Source organism: Thunnus maccoyii, chromosome 21 (genome assembly GCF_910596095.1).
Source record: "Thunnus maccoyii chromosome 21, fThuMac1.1, whole genome shotgun sequence".
In the NCBI taxonomy this organism is placed as follows: domain Eukaryota; kingdom Metazoa; phylum Chordata; class Actinopteri; order Scombriformes; family Scombridae; genus Thunnus; species Thunnus maccoyii.
In genome coordinates this window covers 763,170-783,893 of record NC_056553.1, presented here as the reverse complement: position 1 = coordinate 783,893, position 20,724 = coordinate 763,170, and the positions used below count along the sequence as shown (strand labels likewise).

General features: G+C 37.8%; 1 protein-coding gene and 1 long non-coding RNA gene across 2 annotated transcripts in view; both read right to left on the bottom strand.

Moving 5' to 3' along the window:
- Positions 1-1,815: 1,815 nt before the first annotated feature.
- LOC121888132 lies at positions 1,816-9,702 on the bottom strand. Its single transcript, XM_042399510.1, has 3 exons — positions 9,557-9,702; positions 3,797-4,076; positions 1,816-2,464 (listed from the first exon to the last, which is right to left on the bottom strand). The coding sequence occupies exons 2-3, from the start codon at positions 4,065-4,067 to the stop codon at positions 2,073-2,075; spliced, it is 663 nt and encodes a 220-aa protein (XP_042255444.1). The 5' UTR covers positions 4,068-4,076; positions 9,557-9,702; the 3' UTR covers positions 1,816-2,072.
- A 1,965-nt stretch (positions 9,703-11,667) lies between these two features.
- LOC121888138 overlaps positions 11,668-20,724 on the bottom strand; it is a 12,211-nt gene continuing 3,154 nt past the window's right edge. The window contains exons 2-3 of the long non-coding RNA XR_006093145.1: positions 13,020-13,192; positions 11,668-11,786 (exon numbers count right to left, since the gene is read on the bottom strand). This is a non-coding gene — a long non-coding RNA (uncharacterized LOC121888138). The remainder of the gene's footprint in view (positions 11,787-13,019; positions 13,193-20,724) is intronic.

Below are 20,724 nucleotides of genomic sequence, written 5' to 3'. Positions count from 1 at the left end.
ATGCTCCATGCAAGTGTCGTAGATACAGTCTGACCTTAAAATGCTGTTTTCACAGATAAAACTGGATCAACCCTTCAGCTGCAAGTTTCTTCCAGTTACTGTTCATGTTTGAAAGCTTCAGCTCCACATGTGGGACAAAATATTGTTTAGAGTGAGTGCAAACACAGCTGAGTGCAAAACGTTAGAAATAAAACTATGCAGGCACTTCAACAAGTGGTCAGACGTGTCATCCAATCAGAGAGCAGAGCAGGATTCAACAGATAATCACTGTAACGTTATGATGTAACGACCAAGAACGATGCTCCTGTTCCTCAAAGCACAATATCATGTTAACACTATAAAGACAGTCACACTCTCCTCTAACCACTCAGACGTATTAAAACAGGCAACGTTAAGACTAAATGCTGAAAACATTCTGTATGTTATGAGGAATTGTTCCACATGATCTGATGAATATGTAAGATAATCAACATTTTATGAATAATCTGCAGTTCTGTGTTTAAAATCAAATTTTGTATATGGCAAGAGATCCCATGAATATAGTGATACATCTCCAGAAAGTTTGATTGTTTTAAAGTCACAGAAAAAACAACCTGATTGTGACTCAGAAGCACGTGTGGAGTAAATTCTGCCGGCTCCACCAATCCAGAGCTCTGCTCTTTGACAATGACCTGCTCACCTTTTATGCAGCTTTTCATAAGAGTTGGTGGAGCCCAAAGAGCTGAAAGGAGAGTGAATATTGAACTTATATTCATCTGATGGACACAAACTCTGCTCCAGTGGGATGATCATGTTGATGTGGAGTTTAAAAGCTGCATTAAAATGTCTTAAGTTTCTACATAAATGCTGATACTGACAGGTCTATGATGAGCCTTTATCAGCTAATAGCATCAGACATGTCACAGCTAAAGCATGTGTGGGTTTGGACTGCTCCAATGTGCTTGAAACAAATTTAAATGATTGACAAACATATAATAATCATTTCATCTCAGCAGAAAACATGAATTCATTGGATTTCTTTAAACTAACAAACTGCCAAAGTTTGACTGGATTTGTGTTTTCCAAATGATGATGAATTTAAGAAAACACTGAAAAACCTTTGGAGTGAATCAGCTGGGCTGAGGAACACTTTGTCTTTATGGGAGTTTTTGATTTATTTGTTAATTCTAATTATATTTTCTTTAAAGATCCTGTATGTTTTACTGTTTCACTGTAATATAAATAATAAATGATTTTAACAGCTGTTTTTAATGTTCTCATATAAAGTCCAGAGATGTTAAACAGAAGGTAAAACTGAGGGAATCAGGAATGGTGGGATTTTAAAACCATCAATCCCCCAAATTCCTCCAGTTTAAACTCGACACTTTTTACACAGGTTGTTGAGAAAGATGACGAGTCTGTAGGTGGAAACAGGTTGATTTTGGGAATGTGTGTCAAACCTTCCACCACTGACCAGAAGACTAATATTATTTTCCAACTCAGTCTTAAAATGAAACTGTTGGAAGGAGACTTGTAGGTTTTCTGCTCAGCAGCTGGATGCTGTTGGTGGTTTTGTTATGAGGAGAGCTGTTAATAATGTACATGGAGCAAGAGGAAGAACATTTATTCCTTCAGTTGTTCTCAGTATCGATGGTTTCTTTATATCTTGAGATCTTTTGATACTGACTGGATTCAAACCTGCACTGATTGCAATCAAAAGTTCTCATCATCACCTGAAAATAAGAAACAGCCACAGTGGTGATGATTTGGGACATAAATGTGATTTATTAAACCTTAAAGTTCCAACATTACACATATTCATTAATCTCACAGCTGCATGTTCCAGTATTTAATGAGTCAAACAGGATACGTCTTCAACTTATATGATTCATTTACAGAAAAGAGCACAGAGTCGACTTCTAAATGAAACCTTTTGTTAAAACATTATGAAAACACAGACTTTAGTTGTTCATACTATTATTTATTAGCCTGAACTCTGCTGCAGCACAGTGTTGTGAGTTTTAAGATTCTTACAAAATGTTTAACAATAGAGAAACACCTGAGAACTGAAGATGTTGGTGGGAGACTTTCTGCTACTGTAAGTTCAGCTCTTTTGAAAGAAATGGATCCACCTCACAGAGAGCAGCGATCAGAGCTGACCTGGCTTCTGTTCCTTTTCTTCGCACCATATCGATCACCAGTCGTGCTTTCTCTGCTCTGTTCAATGTTCCGGCAAACTCCATTTCACCATCATTTATGACCTCACGCTCCAGGAGTTTATCCAGCAGCTTGTGTAGATTAGCTTCAGACACTCTGGCAATAAACTGTGTCCGAACAGACATTAGCTTTGTTTCTGTGGGGTCAACACTAGGACAGTGCCACACTAGCACTAAGAGGAGTATTAACCCTAACATACATGTCTTTGATAGTAGGAGGTTCAGGAGTCTATCCCGCAGCTGGAGTGGAACAGGAACTCTTTCCAACACTGAAAAATGAAAAAGTACCTGTGTTCAATAACCAGCTGTCATTTCAAACAGAGAGCTCATAGACAAGAACAGGACCAAAATAAAATACTGCACCCACAGAGCAGCAGCAGGAGCTCTGATCATTACTGATTTAGAGCTGAAACTAATGATTATTTTCATTAATGATTATTTTTTCAAAAAACCCATCCCAGTCTAAGGTGACGTCTTTAATATTCAGTTTACAGTTAGTTTACATTAGAGAAGCAGCAACTAGGTAATTTTGGGTTTTTTTGAAAAATGTCTTAATTACTTGTGATTAATTTTCTGTCCATTAACTCGTTCATTAACTGACTGGTGGTTTCAGCTCAACGTTGTTATATGATGTTTAAACTTGTGTGTTGGGTGTAAAAAACATTAATTGGCATGAAGCCCCTGTCACTGACAACTTAATGTTTTATTCAATGAGTTTTTATAAATCTGCTTTTTTTCAGATTTTTCTCCCTGATGCTGCAGCTTTTGTTCATCAGTGATGTTCTGTCTCCATCTAGTGGCTGAAACAAAGAACAACACTCTGACCTGCTGACAGTCTGTCCTTTGTTTTTAATCCTGTTGCACATTGTTTTATTTTTGTTTTCTCCTCTCCTCATCTATCAGAGCACATCATCTTCTGTCTGTATAAGTTCAGAATAAATTCATGTAAATGTGTCTCAGATGTTGAGAGCAGCTCTCAGCTCTGAAGAACATCAGCAGTCTGTATGTTACTTTGTGATTTAGTCACATAAAGTTCTCTGACCTCAGGAAGAAAAGTCAAAATGTTTTTATTCATGTTAGCAGCTTTATGGGTGTCAGTCTGTCTGTCCAGACTGAAATATCAACAACTATTAGATGGATTGTTTTATCACCACCATCAGCTTTGTGGTTCAGACTGGGGCCGAGCAATATGCTACAAAAATATTTTTTGAAGCTTAGGGACAATTCACAATTTTAACCTATTTTTTTTTAATGTTTTAACCCATACTTCCTGTGTCACTAAGTCACTTCAATCTGCTCCAAAAGCTGCTTCAGTAAAGTTTGGATTTTCAATAAAGCTGCAACATGCAAACTCAGTGGGACTCACAAATGACCTGCAATTTAGGGAGCAAATATTATTGGTGAAATGTGACTTTGCTGCCATGAAACTGTAACACAGGTCTCAGTAATGTCCATCATTAAATCTAAAATCATGAAACATATCAAGTCCTCCGTCAGACAGATCTGCTGTCTGCATGCAGACAGGCTGAAACATGTCAAACTAATATGATGTGATTTCTCTGACTGATGTGATGTCATGTTTGTCTCTTCCTGTGACTGACCTTCTGCTCCTGAGCCGATGTTTGACAACTTCCTCACCAGATCATTCCTGCTGATCTTTTTTAAAACACTCTTCATCACCTTCACAGCCGTAGCAAATTCATATTTCTGCACCATCAGATCCACAGTTTCCTGTCTGTCTGCCTTCGACAGCTTGTTCACTTTGATGGGTTCAGTGTTGTCCACCTTTTCATCCTTCAGGTACGACTTGAAGCTCTTGAATTCATCATCTACCAAATCATCCAGAGTGTTGATGAGGTCAGTCTTTGTCATCTTGGTTCTCTGGTAAAATCAGAGAACATTGAAGGACAGTTATACAACAGTTATGTTTCTGTCTGTTGGTGTTTCTACTTGATCTGACTGATTGGACAAAAGGCCCAGTTTGGCCGCAGTCGTTAAAGGGTCAGAGAAACTCAAGAGGATCTTCAGTAAAAACGTCTCATCACAAATCTACTCAGTAGCTGTTCTGGAGCTTTCTATCGTGTCATACAGTCTTCTTCTGCAGATGGAGTTTGCACAGTTGTCATGGAAATGTAGATGTTCAGATATTTTACAGGTTTATAAATTAATAAAATAATCTCCATGACAGGTTAGTTAGTCTTCTGCTTTAGCCCCTCACCTGTTTGTTGTAGTTCAGTGAACTCTGGCGACTGAGAACGCCTGAAAACGAGGGATTTCTCTTCAAAATTTAAACAACTTTTAAATAAAAAGGAAGACATCTTATAAGTGTACCAGTAAGCAAAACAGTTCCCCAATAAAGAGTAAGTGAAACACGATGACTATCCTCCTGTAATATCAACCTTTTTCATCCTGTTTCATCCTTCCTGTCTGTCTCTAGTTATGATAAATCACGTCCTAGTCCTGACTAATGATGCTGATTTATGGTACCAGAGAAGATCAATAAACTCAGCAGGTTCAGTCTGTGATTTTGATAATTCTATGACGAGTTTTGAAGACTCAAAACCTTTCGGAGCATTTTGTGTTCTGCAAGAAGAAACACAGTTCAGGTGTTTGTCAGAACTGGGCCTTTAGTTTCTAACAATGCATCAGAACAATGAAAAAAATCTGTAAGTGACATAAAACAGAAATAGTTAAGTACAGAACAAGTATCTCTGTTATAGGCAAGAACAATATTAAATGTTCTTCCACTGCTGCCACACCTTCACACCATCTATCAGGGTACACAGTCTGACTGGTCTGATGGGAAAAGACAGTCAGTTCAGATGATGTCATGTTACTCTTCAGGATCTGCTCACTCTGTATGTATAGGCTGTAATGTTTTTATGAAAACAACAAATTTTTGGTCTAATAAAAACAACAACAAAGATTTGAAGCCTGCAGAAATGTAACCTGATTAATTCTGAAATATTCACATGTGAGTTTTGACTCGGTGCTCCTCTACAAGACTGCTGATGATGCTGAACCTGCCTTCAGGCCTTCATCATTTCAGGTGATATCATACTGTTGTGCTGCATATTCACAAACACATTTACTAAATAGTCAAATAACCATGAACCTACATACACACTATGAACATGGAGCCAACATTCCGTCCACCAATCAGGATTTATCAATATTTGTATCAACTTCTGGTGACTATTGTGGGATTGGTTCTGTCAATCAAATCTGATCAATAACCAACACAGTCCTGGTTATCTGAGTGTTAAACTCTCAAGATGTTTGTTTGTTTTTTAACTTTGATTGTTGCTGATTGAATCATAAATATTTAATGTTTTCAAGGAAACAGTCTTAAACAGTCTTTTAATCAGCGCTGGAGGAAGTATTCAGTGTAAAAATACTCCATTACAAGTAAAAGTCCTTCATTTAAAATCTTACTTAAGTACAGAAGTTTTATCAGCAAAATGCACTTAAACTATCAAAAGTAAAGCTACTCATTATGTCAATTATATCCTTATATATTATAACTATTATTTTTATGGCTGATGCATTAACGTGTAGCTGGTCATATATGGAGATCATTTTGGACCACTGACTACTGTTTTCATCAATATAAATGCATCACATTTTTAAAGCTGGAATGCAGGACTTTTGTCTCCCCCCTCTGGCAGTGAGAGTAAAGGGGGTTCTCGGCTGTGATTGGCTGATACAGACATGCAGCAGCTCTCATGTGCATCCTGAATGACAGGCGCACAGAGAGGGCCGGTAAAAACGGATACTTTTTGATGGTCCACCAGCCCAAAAATGTATTGTTGGATGGCCCACTGGGATTTGTCCCAGTTTGCCCGATGGCCAGTACATACTAGCCGTCACCTACTGTTGCAGCTGTAAAATGGAGGATAAATTGTTTTGAGCATCACACAACCCCTGTGAAATGACTTGTTTCACTGTTAGAAATTGATCCTTTTGGTCTGATAACATTTGGAAAGTCTAGAAGAGCCGCACGATTAACGGCCAAACGACCAGCACAGGAAAGTCACCCCGACATGACATTTAAAAACCTTATATTTATAGATTTATCTGGTGGTGATGCGCTTAATCAGCATTGTGTGAATTCGTTTGGCAAGGACTTGCATGTAACAGACTTTCATTTATATGTGAAAGTTCCGCCCTGCAGGTTTAATAAGTGATCACATGATCTGAAGGTAAAATCTGCAAACTAACTAGTTACTGCAGCTGTCAGATATATTTAGTGCAGTAAAAAGTACATTATTTGCCTAAGAAATGTATGTGAGTAAAAGTATAAATTAGCAGATAATAGTAAAACAAGTACCTCAATGTTGCACTCAAGTACCGTAAAGTAACAATAACTGCTGAGTTAACCTCCTACAGTATAAGTATGCATGGATTTAATTCACACACAAAGAAAGAAGGAATGGAAGAGTTTTCTTTCAACTCAATAAAAGATATAAACCATCTCCTTTGTCATGATGTCACCATGAAAATAATAGAAAATGAAATGCAACATTTCTACAAATGCAGCTTTTCATTCCTGCTCACACAGATGGCAAAGTTTAAATTTCTGTTTGGAATGATGACACAAAAGAAATATCTGCCAACATTTTGAAGATAGTTTCTCAAACACGAAACAAACGATCATTTCAAATGTGAATTCTCAAAAACACAATAGTTCAAATCCAACAGAGCTGAATTTACTCACATATTCCCGTTTTATCTTAAATCTGTTGGTGCAGCAGCTCTCTTGTTTTGTGATGTTGTCGGATTAGAAAAAGCTAATATTTATCTCAGTGGGACGACCTGCTTCCATTAGAACTCCAACCATCATTATTCAACTCTGATTCTTCTACTTCATCAGTCCCTGTTACAGTAGGATGCTAGGAGGCTAAACTCTGCTAATCAGCCCTGTGTGTGTGCAGGCTGCTGTTCCTCATAACTTCACTGAAGAAAGATGATAGTAAATGTTTCCTCGTATCAAAGTACCCAGTCTGACTGCTCTGATGGCAGTTCCAGAGGAATCAGAGTTCACTGTGAGTCTACCATGGTTTGACATTTACTGTAAATCCACCATCTACAGTAAAGTGAGAAGCAGCCGTCCTGCTCTGATTCAAACATGTTGTAAAACAGAGGGGTGATTGATTTTTTAGGGAACAAGAATACAGTGAGACATGAGGAGCAAAAATGATCTAAAAAATTTGTGTCATCTTAGATTCTCTCCTAATAATCAGGCTGAAAATTAAACCTGAACTAAAGAGTTGAAACCAAGTAATTTGTCCAACAACTAAAGTCAAAAGTGTTTATAGTCGTCCTGAATGTCCACACAGTCTCTGTTGTTCATGTTAAATGTCACAGATTTGTGTGAATAATGAAAAAAGAGCTTGAGAGAGAAGTTCAACCCCGCCTCCTTTCACACCTCCACACATCTGACCAATCACTGCGTAAAGTGAGTGTGATGTCAGATTGTCTGTTTCAGAAAAGTCATGCAGCTCCACCAATTCTGGTGTTTGAAAGGCCTGGAGGGAGTTTCTGCTGCTGTTAAAGGATTCAACACTTTGTTAAAGCATATTGACGCATTTAGTGTCTGATCAGAGCAGAAAGTGCTGCAGTACACACCTCCAAAAACTCTTCAGGTGCTTGACCAAACAGGAGATATCATGGCAAAAAGAAGATTCTGCACAATTCATTCTTCACATAATGTTTCTTATTAACTGTGTGCTTGTGCTAACTAGACATCAGTGTTTTTCTGTTAACAGTTGGAGTCAGGAGGTTTATCTGTTGTCAGTTTTAAATGTCACATCACTCTGGAACTGACATAAGACCAGTCAGATACTGGTTCTTTAATACAGTCAACTGAAAGAGAAGAGTCAATAAACGATGTAACGATGGATGGAGTCTTTACTGAAGCAGCTAGTCCCACTGAGATAAACATGTTGTCTCAAATTCAGTTTCCCCTTACCTTAACCTGAACTCAACCCAACCCCTACCTGTCATCTCTGCACCCAAAACATAAACTGGGCCTTTAGAGGGAAGGAACAGGAACACTATTTGAAGGTGAAACAGAACTCAGCACAAGAACTGGTCAAGACTCAAGTGAGCTGCTGTTCTGTCTGACAGGGAAAGGAACGCGTTCAGCCTTAGGAAAGTTTTGTTTTTGAGTATTTATGTCCAAATATTTGAAGGTGATTCTTTGGTTTGTTACTGTCGTCTTTAAATAGATGTTGGCTCTTTGATTGCTGGTGTGTTTTTGAAGAAGGCAGAAGAGGAAGTGATTGGCTCAGGGGTACCACAAACACACAAGCCAATCACCAACAAGGAGTCAGTGCAGCTGCAGAGCCCAAAGTTTCAAAGTTTGAGAGGTTATGTTTTATGTTCTAGCAGCAGTTACATTAACTACAGAGGTTTGCAGGTGCACGTATGAGTTTGTGAAGTCTGGTTTGAAAACCGTTCACCACGATCTGAATTGACAGATAGCACTCTGGGTAAGGTGTAATTTTTTTTTTAAATTTTGATATTTCCAAAGTACACGCCCATTCATTATTATGGTAATTTATTATGGTTTGGTAATATCAATATCAATTAACGATTGATCAAATGATGACGTGTGTGTGAAAGGAGTCGTTCATAGTGACAAAGCTTCAGATAATCTTCACTGAATTTTCTGTTATTTATTTCAGGTTTTTGAAATAACACAGTCAGTTTGACAGATATAATATTGCACCAATAACAATGATACTCGAGTTTGCAGTCAATACTTTTAATTACCTTTTTTTCTTGTCCTTTTGTCAATCAACACAAAATTATTAAACCTTCCAGGTATTCACTGTGTGACAAAAATCAAAACTCTAAGTCCTTCATTCCTTCTGCTATCAGGCTGCTAAATGCCAACAGTAGTCATTTCAAATGAATGCCTCATTCATTTAAACTTGTGTGAACCATTAAGGGTGTTTTTTTTATCTTTGTTTGCTTGTCATCAGGCTCCTCGTGTTAAGCCTGCATTTACGGGGCAACCTGCGGGTTCCAGAGTGTGTTGCTTAGTGCTTCATTCCTTTAAACTCATGTGAATTATTTTGCATGTGTGAGGTGACTCAAGGCTGCCAGAGTGTGTTTACTGCTTGTGTTGTTGTATCCATGTGCTGATCTGTTGTCTCTGACGTGTTACTGCCTGCTCTTGTGTGTGGACTGGGTAAACTGTAGAACTGAACTGTTCTAGGATAAATAAAGTCGTCTGAGTCAAAAGGATCAGTTTGTTGTCAGTTGAGAGACTTCAGTGAAGCTTTGATTCAATCCACACTTTATAGAGGTTTTATCTTCTGTTTCTGTTAATGTCAACTTCTAAGACCATTTACCTTTGCTGGGCCGATGTCTCCTGCTGGGACGGTGTCTCCTGCTGGGAGATTCCTCTGTAGATTTTCTCTTCTTGGACCTGGAAGATAACCAGAGAAAAGACTGTTGTTTAATAACCCAACAGTCACTTTTAAACAGAGACCTTTTAGAAATGATGAACATTTTAACAAAATCTCCACATGGCAGGAGACGGGGAGGAGCTATCCACGTATCTGACAATTCAGAAACAACTTCTTCACAAAAACATTTCAAAGAAAAATCCTCATTTAAGCCGTTAGACGTAAGATTTTGTGAAAAAATGAATCCAAAAAGCTTCTGTCTGGAGCAACAGTCTGTACCTCTTCCCTCCATGTTTGGGCATATTAACCACCTGTATGCCCATAAATCTGAGATGGCTAACATCATGCTTACGTTCATTAAAATGCAGAGCAACACTGACACTTTTCACATAAACAGACACAGATAACCATCAGTTTAACCATCAGATAATCTGTGATGTTTGAGAAACTGTCTTTGTTTATAACAAACCTTTTTCTAAAATGTATTTCAAGAATCATAAAACACTCTTCCAAACATCTGGATGAAAACATTTAATCCACTGAATGATAAAAAAGATTTTTAACCATTTTCCCAAATTTCAACTCAGTTTCCTATCCAGGTAGCTGACGGGCTGCCATCTTTGTTTTGATTTAGAAAGGAAATGGTCCACTGTATGATGGAAATAAAAATATTTTCCATTAGTCAGCAGACCAAATATTTTTCATCCAGATTTATCTAAAATACATCTTTTTTCTTTCTTAAATACAACCTCTCAGAATTCTGTAACATTGTCTGAAGGCTGCATCACAAATCCAGAAGTGGATCTTTGATTCATTATTAGAGCAATAATGTCTTGTGGATTGTAGATTGTAACTGAGGTCTAAACTCTGACATGAGGTGAAGTTCTGCTGCAGCAGAGTGAAAGATTTACCTGTTAGATTCACAACACATTTCCACACTGGTCTCCCCTTCCGGCCTTTGACCATCAAAGTCACTTTCTCTTGGTTTATGGGGAGGACAACCTCAAATGTTGGGAAGAAAATTGGCCCATCCACTGGATGAAATTCTTCATGCTGAAAACCAGTAACAAAGTGTCATTTTCATCCCTGTTGTAAAAAATGTATCTAGTACTCTGATTGTGAATCTATTTTCCAATATTGTATATATAATAATTAAGATTGTAACCATTAGAGGTGTTTTAGAACTGACTCACCTCAGGCTGTATTGTGGAGGCCTCATCACAGTGAACACTGTAACTTTGACCATTGATGAGATCACAGTCAGAAGAGCTCTCAATGTACTCAGCTTCTCCTTGTTGGGCTTTAACCTTCAGTGATAAAACATTTTTATTATGGTGTTTATTGTCAGATAGACAATGACTTCTCTGCATTATTCATATTCTGTTCTTGTACATGCTGGACATCTATAGATGAATCTAGATGAGTTGTAGGTGGAAGTAAACAAGCCTCCATCACTGTAATGTTTGTAAAGGATTTCCCTTTTTATCTGTCCAGGAGATCCTGTAGAAGCAGTTTTATGTTGAAAATATAGATAAAGTTGTATGTTGTTAATTATATAAATTTGTTGTAAAACATTATTCTAAGAAAATATCTCAGAATAACATGAAAAACATCTGTTAAAACAAGAAAAGTTTACAACAAAAAACTGAGCAAATATTTATTTTGTCATGGTGGCAGCAACACACTGCCATATGGAATACCTAGATATTTAATTTATATTAATCTAGCCCACTATTCAATATTCACACCAGCTGGTGCTGGTATCACGAGTGACACTGTGACAGACAATAATGTACTCCAGAGATAACCCAGAAAAAAATTAAAAACGAAAAAGAGCAATCTGAAGATTTCCAGTTCAGATCATTATTATTATTCTGAATTATTCTTACTACAGCTTGATAAGGTTTGATAACAGGTATAGAGGAGTGAGGTGTAGCTGACTGTTCAGCCTGTTGTGGAAACAGCTGTGGTTTAAAACATAAGTTCAGGCTGATGGTAAACACATACTGTATGACAGATAGTTTTACCTCGTCCAGAGAAATGTTGCTCGGCAGCAGAAATACATTGAGTATTTGATGATGTATGTCTGGAGGTCGGAGGAACAGCAGAACCCGGCCTCTAATTCGTATTGGGATGTTCAGTAACTTAGTGAGACTCCAGACAAGTCCAAAGGCTGTGAAAACACAGATTTATTTTACTAACAACAATCTTATTATAATGTTAGTGCTCATTTTATTTCATTTCTAGGACACTCAGTCTGGTCACTGAAGAATTAAACAGTTTCTCAGATGGGTCAAATCATCCAACACAACTGTCAGTGTTAGTGGGTGGGAAGGCAGTGAGGGATTGTGACTACGTCCACACTAATACATTTTCATTTCAAAACAGCATTTTTAAACAAAAACGATCTCCGTCCATACAAGTGTTTTAGCACTGTTTCAGAAATAATCTCCGTTCATACGCCTGAAACACATCACGACCATTCACAAACACTGGGCATACGCATGCCGGTGTAAACAGGAAGCAGATTGTCTACTCTGCGGTTGGATGCTTAGTTGCAGACAGTACTATGGAGGAAGAACAGCAACGGTAAAAAATAAGACCAGAGATTTCTTTGCTTGGACCATCAACGACGTGGAACTGTTACTGAAAGTAACACATGAGAAAGTTGTTGTTTGTTTTCTTCCGGGAAAGGGTGACGTGACAGGAGAAGGATACGTTGTGATGATAAGACCTAATCAGGAAGCGAACGTGGGTGGGGACAAAATCACACTTGTATCAAGAAACATCAGAATTTAACGGGCAGTCAGGCCTGAACTGAACAGCAGAAAATGACATGGATTGTTCTGTCACAAGTCTAAACCTGGACAAATATTGTGGAGGAAAACCGATTCTTTTAATGTCTTTTAATCTCTGTTTCTGTCTTTCTTTTTAAGTATGATAATTTCTAGATAAGTTACACACTACTGCTTTAAGATGTCTTTTCTTTCTGAAATTAAACACAATTACAATCTAAACTGTGTGTCACAATACAAACGTTCACAGTGTCTGTACAAAGTTAAATGTGCTGTTCATGGTCCCAGAGGATCTCAGAGCTTTTCTCTAGTGCCACCATCAGATGAAAGATTCCACTAATATACAATATATTATATATTATCATATTTCCCTGAAATTTACTGAACACATTCATGCTCCCCAGATGATGAACCCTTTTGATTTTCCTCTAGCGCCACCCTCAGGACAAACTTTACATGTTTAGCTCCACTACTGGTACAACTCAAAAACAGATAAATAATAAGAGTGTTTGTTCATCTTGTGGCTGTAATGAACTCTGTAGCATGTAGGAGGTGCTAACAGAACTTTTATCATTCTTTTAATAAAACTCAAAGCACAATAATCAGCTTACTCGACATGGTTTCACAGTGTGGCAGATGGAGCTGACTGACTGTCAGGACTCTGGATGTTGAACGGCGGCCCTTTAGATGTATTTTGTCACGTCACGATTGCACTTTGAACTGGTCTCAACACTCACAACCTTTATGTCAGTCAGGTGTAGCGCTATTCTGTCTGTCCTCCTCCCTGTAGGAAAAAACACAAACACAGCAGTTATCTGGACTGTCTTATGAAGAGGATTCAAATAATCAGACTCTATCTCTGGTGATTCCACACAACCACAAGCTGTTAATCATCATCCGGACTTTACATTCCGGCTTTGAGTTAATTTACACAAGTATGGTTATAGTCTGGACTTGTCCTGTGTCCCAAAGTTAGTTGAATTTATGATTAAAAAATGCTAAATGTTCCTGCTCACATTAAGGTAAATTACTGAACTGCTTTCAGTAGAAACAGTCTCTTATTTTAAGTCTGAGGGTCCAGCTTCATCACTGAAGTCTGGAGGATGATGTTTGGACACACAGGTGGATACTGGAGACTCTGATTTGTTCTCTTCCTCCACACAACCGCTCATCCTCTGGTTTCCAGTCAATGTGACATGTGAACCATCAGAATCAAAGAGCCTGGACACATTCACTCACCGGCCACTTTATTAGGTACATCTACACACTGGAGACACACACACATACAGAGTATAATAAACCCAGTCGTACTTCTCAACTTAGAAGCTTCTTAATGTTTCAATGATGTTCGATAATGTTTCAGTAACTGAATTACCTCTCTCTCACCATCACTGTGTACTCTTTGATGCCATGATAACCTTAACTAGAACAAAAAAAGGAACTTAAAGTTCAAAAGAGACTTTTAGATGATAAATTCTGATCTTATGAGATCATTCAAGCCACAGTCATGACTGCTCTCTAAATGACATGGTAGAAAATCTCAATGGTGTCTTCTGTGTTAAATACTGTTGCTCCACTAAAAGTTAAGGTGGACCAACAGAATCTCCCCATGGTTAAACAATAATAATGTGAATGAGATCAAGAGAAACTGTCAAGCAGCTGAGAGAAAATGGAGGAAAACTAAGCTCACAGTTCACTGTGATATATAGGGGAGAACGGGGTGAACAGAGCCAGTGGGTAAAATGAGCCACCCCCTTTATCTACGTAAGTAATCATGTGACCACAAATTGAGAAAGTATAGTTCACATTACTGAATCCATCTTGGACTCAAGCACATGGAGAGAGTGGTCAGCAAACCAGAGCAAAAAAAAGATTTTTGTCATGCCAAGTGAATTCATCATGTTAATCAAGTTATCAGTCTTGTATCTTAATTAAAGAAGATAAGTTCTGGGCATTATTACATGTTAATTTAAGTCAGTGTAAACTACAAAACAAGGTCATAAACTCAGCATAACTGTGGATCTGAGCCACTGTTTGAAACAGTTTGGTCAAAATGGAGGTAGTGGGGTAAAACCTGCCAGTGATGTTGGGGCAAGTTGAGTCAATGGCTCAATTTAACCCCAAAAATTATTTTCTGATATTCTAGAGACCAGAGACCCTGTTCATGTTTGGTCCCTGTTACAAGTGCTACAATGCTGATGAATAAATACCTGATTGTTGACTAATGTTAAGTTTAAGCCACAAACAAACATGTTGTACATACAGACGTGTGACAAATTAAAGGAAAAGCCGACATAAAGTGTCTCAGTAAGGTGTTGGACCACCAGAACAGCTTCAATAAACATTGGCATTGATTCAACAGTCTCTGGACTCTTCTGGAGGGATGAACATCATTCTTCAAAAAGATCTTCCCTCATGTGGTGTTGTGATGATGATGATGGTGATGCAGAGCGCTGTCTAACACGTCAGCTGGGTTGAGATCTGGTGACTGTGAAGGTCATAACATGTGATTCATCCTGGAAGAGACCACTCCCATCAGGATAGACATGTTTCATCACAGGATAAAGCTGATCACTCACAACTACTTTGTATTGATTAGCAGTGACCCTTCCCTCTAAGGGGACAAGTGGACCCAAACCATGCCAGCATAACAGAGCCCCCAGACCCCCTCACTGTAGGGGTCCAGCACTCAGACCTGTACTGGTTTTTCCTTTAATTTGTCACCTATCTGTATACACAAAAGCACATTTACACACATTCTTTCTGTAGCTACAGTAACACACAAAGATCACAGTTTAATCTTTATTGAAAATGTTTAGGTAACATGTTGAACAACAAGACACAAACATATGATTTTACTTAAAAGTACAAGTTTTTGCCTTTGTTAAATTGATGACATTAATAAAGTTCAAAATTATTTTAAATTTTATAATTAATTTGTTGATTGTGTGTAGTTTTATATCAGTATTTAATGGTAACACTATTTTCCATAGAGCGCTCAATTTACCCCATCCCCATGCTCATTTTACCCCTACCTTGGGGTAAGTTGTGCCATTGGACTAACTTTTTTTGATGGCTCATTGTTCTTAAACCATAATAATTAGATAACTTGTTTTAATTTCCATGGGTACACAACAACCTGAGGTATATATAGTAACTATTATTTGAAACAAATACACTTTCATTTTTCAGTAAAATCATCAAATATAAAAAGTGGCTCATGTTACCCCGTTTTCCCCTACAAAGAAGCCATAACTGCCTATAACAAAACTGTACACATGGCAAGACAGGAGTACTTCTCAAGTACTTCTCAAGTACTCCTGTCAGTCAGTCTTTAGAACAAACATCAAAACAACATCAGCGACCTCAGACTGAACTATGATGAGAATAAGGTGTCAGTTCTTATCCTCTTAGACCTAAGCACAGCATTTGATAAGATTGACCATGACATCCTAATCAATCATCTTGAAAGGTGGGTTGGTCTTTCTGACTGTGTGTTAAACTGGTTGAAAACAAACATCAAAGGGAGAAAGTTTTACGTCAGTCTTGGAGATCATGTGTCTGAGGAACATGACAGCTGCCTTGGTCCATGACATCATCAGAGAGCACCATGTATGTTTCCATGGTTACGCCGATGATACACAACTGTACATCTCTGCAGAACCAAATGATGCCGCAGCTATTAACCCCATCACCAACTGTCTATTAGCAATAAATAAAGGGATGAGCAATAACTTCTTAAAGTTAAATGAGGATAAAACTGAAATCCTTCTGGTCTGTCCCAAAACAAAGAGAGAAATGCTATTTAATAATCTGGGGAAATTAACTCCCTGGATTAAATCTGAGGTCTCAAGTCTTGGTGTTATTTTAGATTCAGATCTAAGCTTCAGTTCACACATCAACAAGGTGACGAAAACATCATTTTTTCACCTCAGAAACAGCAAAAGTACAACCATTTATACATCAAAAAGATGCTAAAAAACTAACTCGTGCCTTCATCTCAAGCCGACTTGATTACTGTTATGCTCTTTTTACTGGCCTACCAAAAAAAAACACAGAGAGACTTCAGCTCCTTCAAAACTCTGCACATTGGCAATTAACCAGAACCAAGAGGAGAGAACACATTAGTCCAGTTTTAGCTGCTCTGCACTGGCTTCCTGTAACATTTAGAACTGACTTTAAGGTTCCCCTCCTTACATACAACACTCTTCATGGGCAAGGACCTAACTATATCACCAAATCCCTGTTTAGAAACTTGCCCTTAAGAACACTGTGATCATCTGCTGCTGGTTTATTGGAGATTCCACCAACAGCTGAAAGAAGATCGGTGATGCAGCCTTTGTCAATTACGTCCCAAACTATGGAATGAACTACTGATAGATATCAGGGAAGCAGCTCACTAGATACTTTCAAAAGAAAACTTAAAACCCTCTCTTTACCCAAGCATTTAAATGGCTTCCCACTCGCTCTCTGCTGCACTTTTAAATGTTATATTTTAATTCATTTTATACATTCTATGCTTTAACTTGTTCTTATCATATCTTATTCCTTGATTATTATGCATTCTATATATTTTAGTTTCACTTTATATTTTATTTTCCATCGTATGTTACATCAATGTTTTTTCTTTTTTTCTACATGCTTTTATGTTCTTTTATGTCCTTGTCATGTAATTTTTGTTGTAAAGCCCTTTGAGCTGCATTTATTATATGAAAGGTGCTATATGAATAAAGTTATTATTATTATTATTATTATTATTATTATTAATGGTTTACATGACTTTAACTACAACCATGTGTGTTTTCCAGCCATCACAAAGATTAACTTTGACTCTGGTTTAAATCCAACAAACAGACCTCAGATAAACATCAAGATTAATTCAGCTGCTCGTCAAAGAATGTCCGACGGACAGAAACAGACTCTCAACGGATGGTTCCATCAAGTGTCTTTTCACACTCGCATCACTTGTCCGTGTTTGGAAACATAAAATAGAAGAACTGTGAGGGACTTTTGCAAATATACTTAATCTAACCTCCATTTTATTCATGGTCACTCCTGTGTTGGAGTGAACAGTTTCATTTAAAAGTTTAGACTTCCTTCTATCTGCTGAACATCAGGAAGCAGCTGTGGCTGCACCTCACAGCAGGTATTTTTGCTCTACAATTGAAATGTCTCTGAACAAGACATTGTTGAAGGATGAACCCTCTTACTGCCTTTCTTGGAATTATCTTTCATTATATAATTTTTTTAAATGATCTGTATGAATCAGTAATACAGCTGGCGTCATGAATGCATAACTAAAGAGCACTCCACCAATCAGCATTGCTTTCCTATAACACTGTCAGATTCACGATGGATAGAACCAGAGAGATCATATTTTTTATTTTACACATTCTTCTTTCCTGTCAAAACCTGGTGCCTACATTACCCACAATGCAACGCAACTCCATTCACTCCACTGCACAGATTGTGGTGTATTATGCTAGTAGCTGCTAATGTAGCCTGGAGCTGCTAGCTAGAGATGAGGAGCTACAAAGGTCTGCTAACATCACTTCTTTCTAACTCCACACATTCAGATTTTTAAAAGTTTTATATTATATTATGGCTGAAACATAAACGTGTAGATGGTCATATAGAGATAATTTGGACTACTTTGTACACTGTTTTCATCTATATAAATGTATATATTTTTAAAATCATCATATAATCAAATTTGTAGGTAAAGTCCTAATCTGTAAAGTCAGTAGTTACTCTGTCAGATACATTTAGTGCCGTAGAGAAACTATATCCAGCTAAGAAATGTACTGTAGCAACTTCATAAAGTAAACGGTGACTAGGAATTGCCCTCCAGTACGGTAAAGTAACCATAACTATAGGGATGGAAATTGATAAGATTTTATTGATACCAACGCCATTATGGATTCTGCTCATCCGCCCGATTCATTACCGATTCTCTTATTGATTCCTGATTAATTTTCTGTGAGGAAAAAGTAGGCCTACACTGGTTTTCAGCATCAACACAGCAGTTTATTATCTCTGAGTCTGAACACGGTGCAGAAACAGTTAGAAAAAAGGCCGCAGGAGGACGGAGCAGGTGGTTCCTCTCAGAGAAGGGACTGTTTGGAGACCCAAGTTCTCCCAGTATTACTGCAGTGTGGTGAGCCAGTGGCCTGTCAGCTAGCCCTTTAGCCCTGAGGTCTATACTACGAAGCAAGTTCAACATATCCAGGCTTTCTTTGCGTGAGCTGGCTCGACAAACCCTAAACTCGCGATCAGAGATAAGTGGTATCACAACAGTGGATATGAACTTTCTTTATTAACTCCGGCTTTCTGCTTCAGGCTCAGTGCGCGTCCCCATGAAAGGCGGCGTTTGGCGTCATTTGACTCTTTTTCCACACAACATTGACCAATCACGTGCCGCCTGCTTCAGTCAGGAGGAACAGGTCATTATAACGGAGAGCTATGAATAATATAAATACATGATCACAGCAACATGAGACAAGAGAGGAATGCTGGCAGAAAATTGCTGATCGTGTAAATTTGTTAATTAAAAAACTCATTTATAATCAGTTAATATACTTATTTTACCACCACTTAAAACTTGATGCAGCATATTTAAAAATTATACTCAAGAAGTGCATTCAGATTTGACTCTGTCCCATAATGAAGGATCACTGGAAATCACTTAGTTTAGTTTAACTGGTTTTTAGTCAAATCAAAGTGAAGTTAATTTTATAGATTGAATAGGCTATTACCTGTGATAAATACCAATAGACTAATCACATTTATTGTATTTCTTTTGTTCAAAGTATTTTTTCATTAGTTTTAGTTTTATTAGTTATTTTTTACAACTTGAAATAAGTTTGATATATTGTAACAAAATCCCACAGTAACCCTAACCTCTTGCACCATTACAAATTAACAACACGACATCAAATCAATGGTAAGTCTGATAAAAATCAATTTTCTAATTGGTGTTCTAATAGCTGCAGTAGCAGCAGTGTTAAACGGACTTTGCAGCAAATCAGGTATTTGGTGAAAGGACGGCGCCTTTTATTGCCGATTTAAACCGAAACATAACCTGGACCAGGTTCAGTTTGCAGCATCAGTTACCATGGTGATGTAGTAAGTTAAAAGAGAGACACCTTTGTGACATTGAAAATCCTGCAGTGACCCACTAATCTCGCTTCGTAGTGCAGCCCTCTGGTTCATAACAGCTGACGGTTCGCTGTCTGTTAGCTAGCTCCGTTAGCTCCGGCAGCAGACCGTCAGAACAGCGGCTCCCCCTGCAGCCAGACCCGGTCACAGTACCGGGTCAGCACCGGGTCTTCTTGGTTATTGTGGGTGTGGTTTATTTGCTGTCTCGGTCCTACCGTCATGACCCCTTATTGTTCATATTGTAACGGTCTGTGTTCATGTTAGTGTTGAACTGTTATGATTGTTACTGTGAGAAACGTTAGTTTAGTTCAGACATAAGGTCTGCTGAGTTGAAGTACTGATATTTCCAGACTATCAGTGAACATGTTGTCAGTTTAGACGCTGTGAAGCCGGTCTGTCATGTGAGTTACCTGTAGTGATCAGCGGGAGATAACACACCTGTAATTGGCTGGGAGTTGGGGGGGGGGTTATTAGTTCTGCTTCCTGTTTTGGGACGCTCGGCAGTTAGTTTTTTGTTACGAGAGGTAAAGAGAAATGAGAATTTCTCCTAGTAAGAATTGTATTGTAGATATCCAGAATGTTTATTCTAGATATCCAAAATGTGGATATCTGAAACTGAAAGCCCAACACACACGAATGGCAAAAGTGACGTCATTTGACTGGGAAGAATTGAATTATAGATATCTGAAATAAATATCCAGTCTAGCTATTAAATGTTAAAATGGCCACTTATACTTTTTAAAGATTTTTAGATATCTTAAATGTATTTTTGACTAGTACAATCAAAGTTGTAGATATTTTGAAAGTAAGAATGTTATTGTGGATATCTTTAATTACCATTCTGACCAGTGAGAATATTATTTTTGACTGGGAGAATTGCTATTCTGGATATCTAAAATGTAATTACAGACAGGAGTGTGGTTCTATTAAATGTTCAAACGACTTGCCATACCAACAAAAAAATAAAAAATAAAATGAGCTAGAACTACACTGAACTATGGGTCCATTTAAGTTTCAAGTCAAACACCAACATCTTACATACCTGCATTATCATGTTAACACTAGTACAATAAAATATATTGAATCATAAATATCATTTCTATATTAAGAAAGGGATCATAGTAACCTAAATACTAATCAATATTAGACTGCAACCAT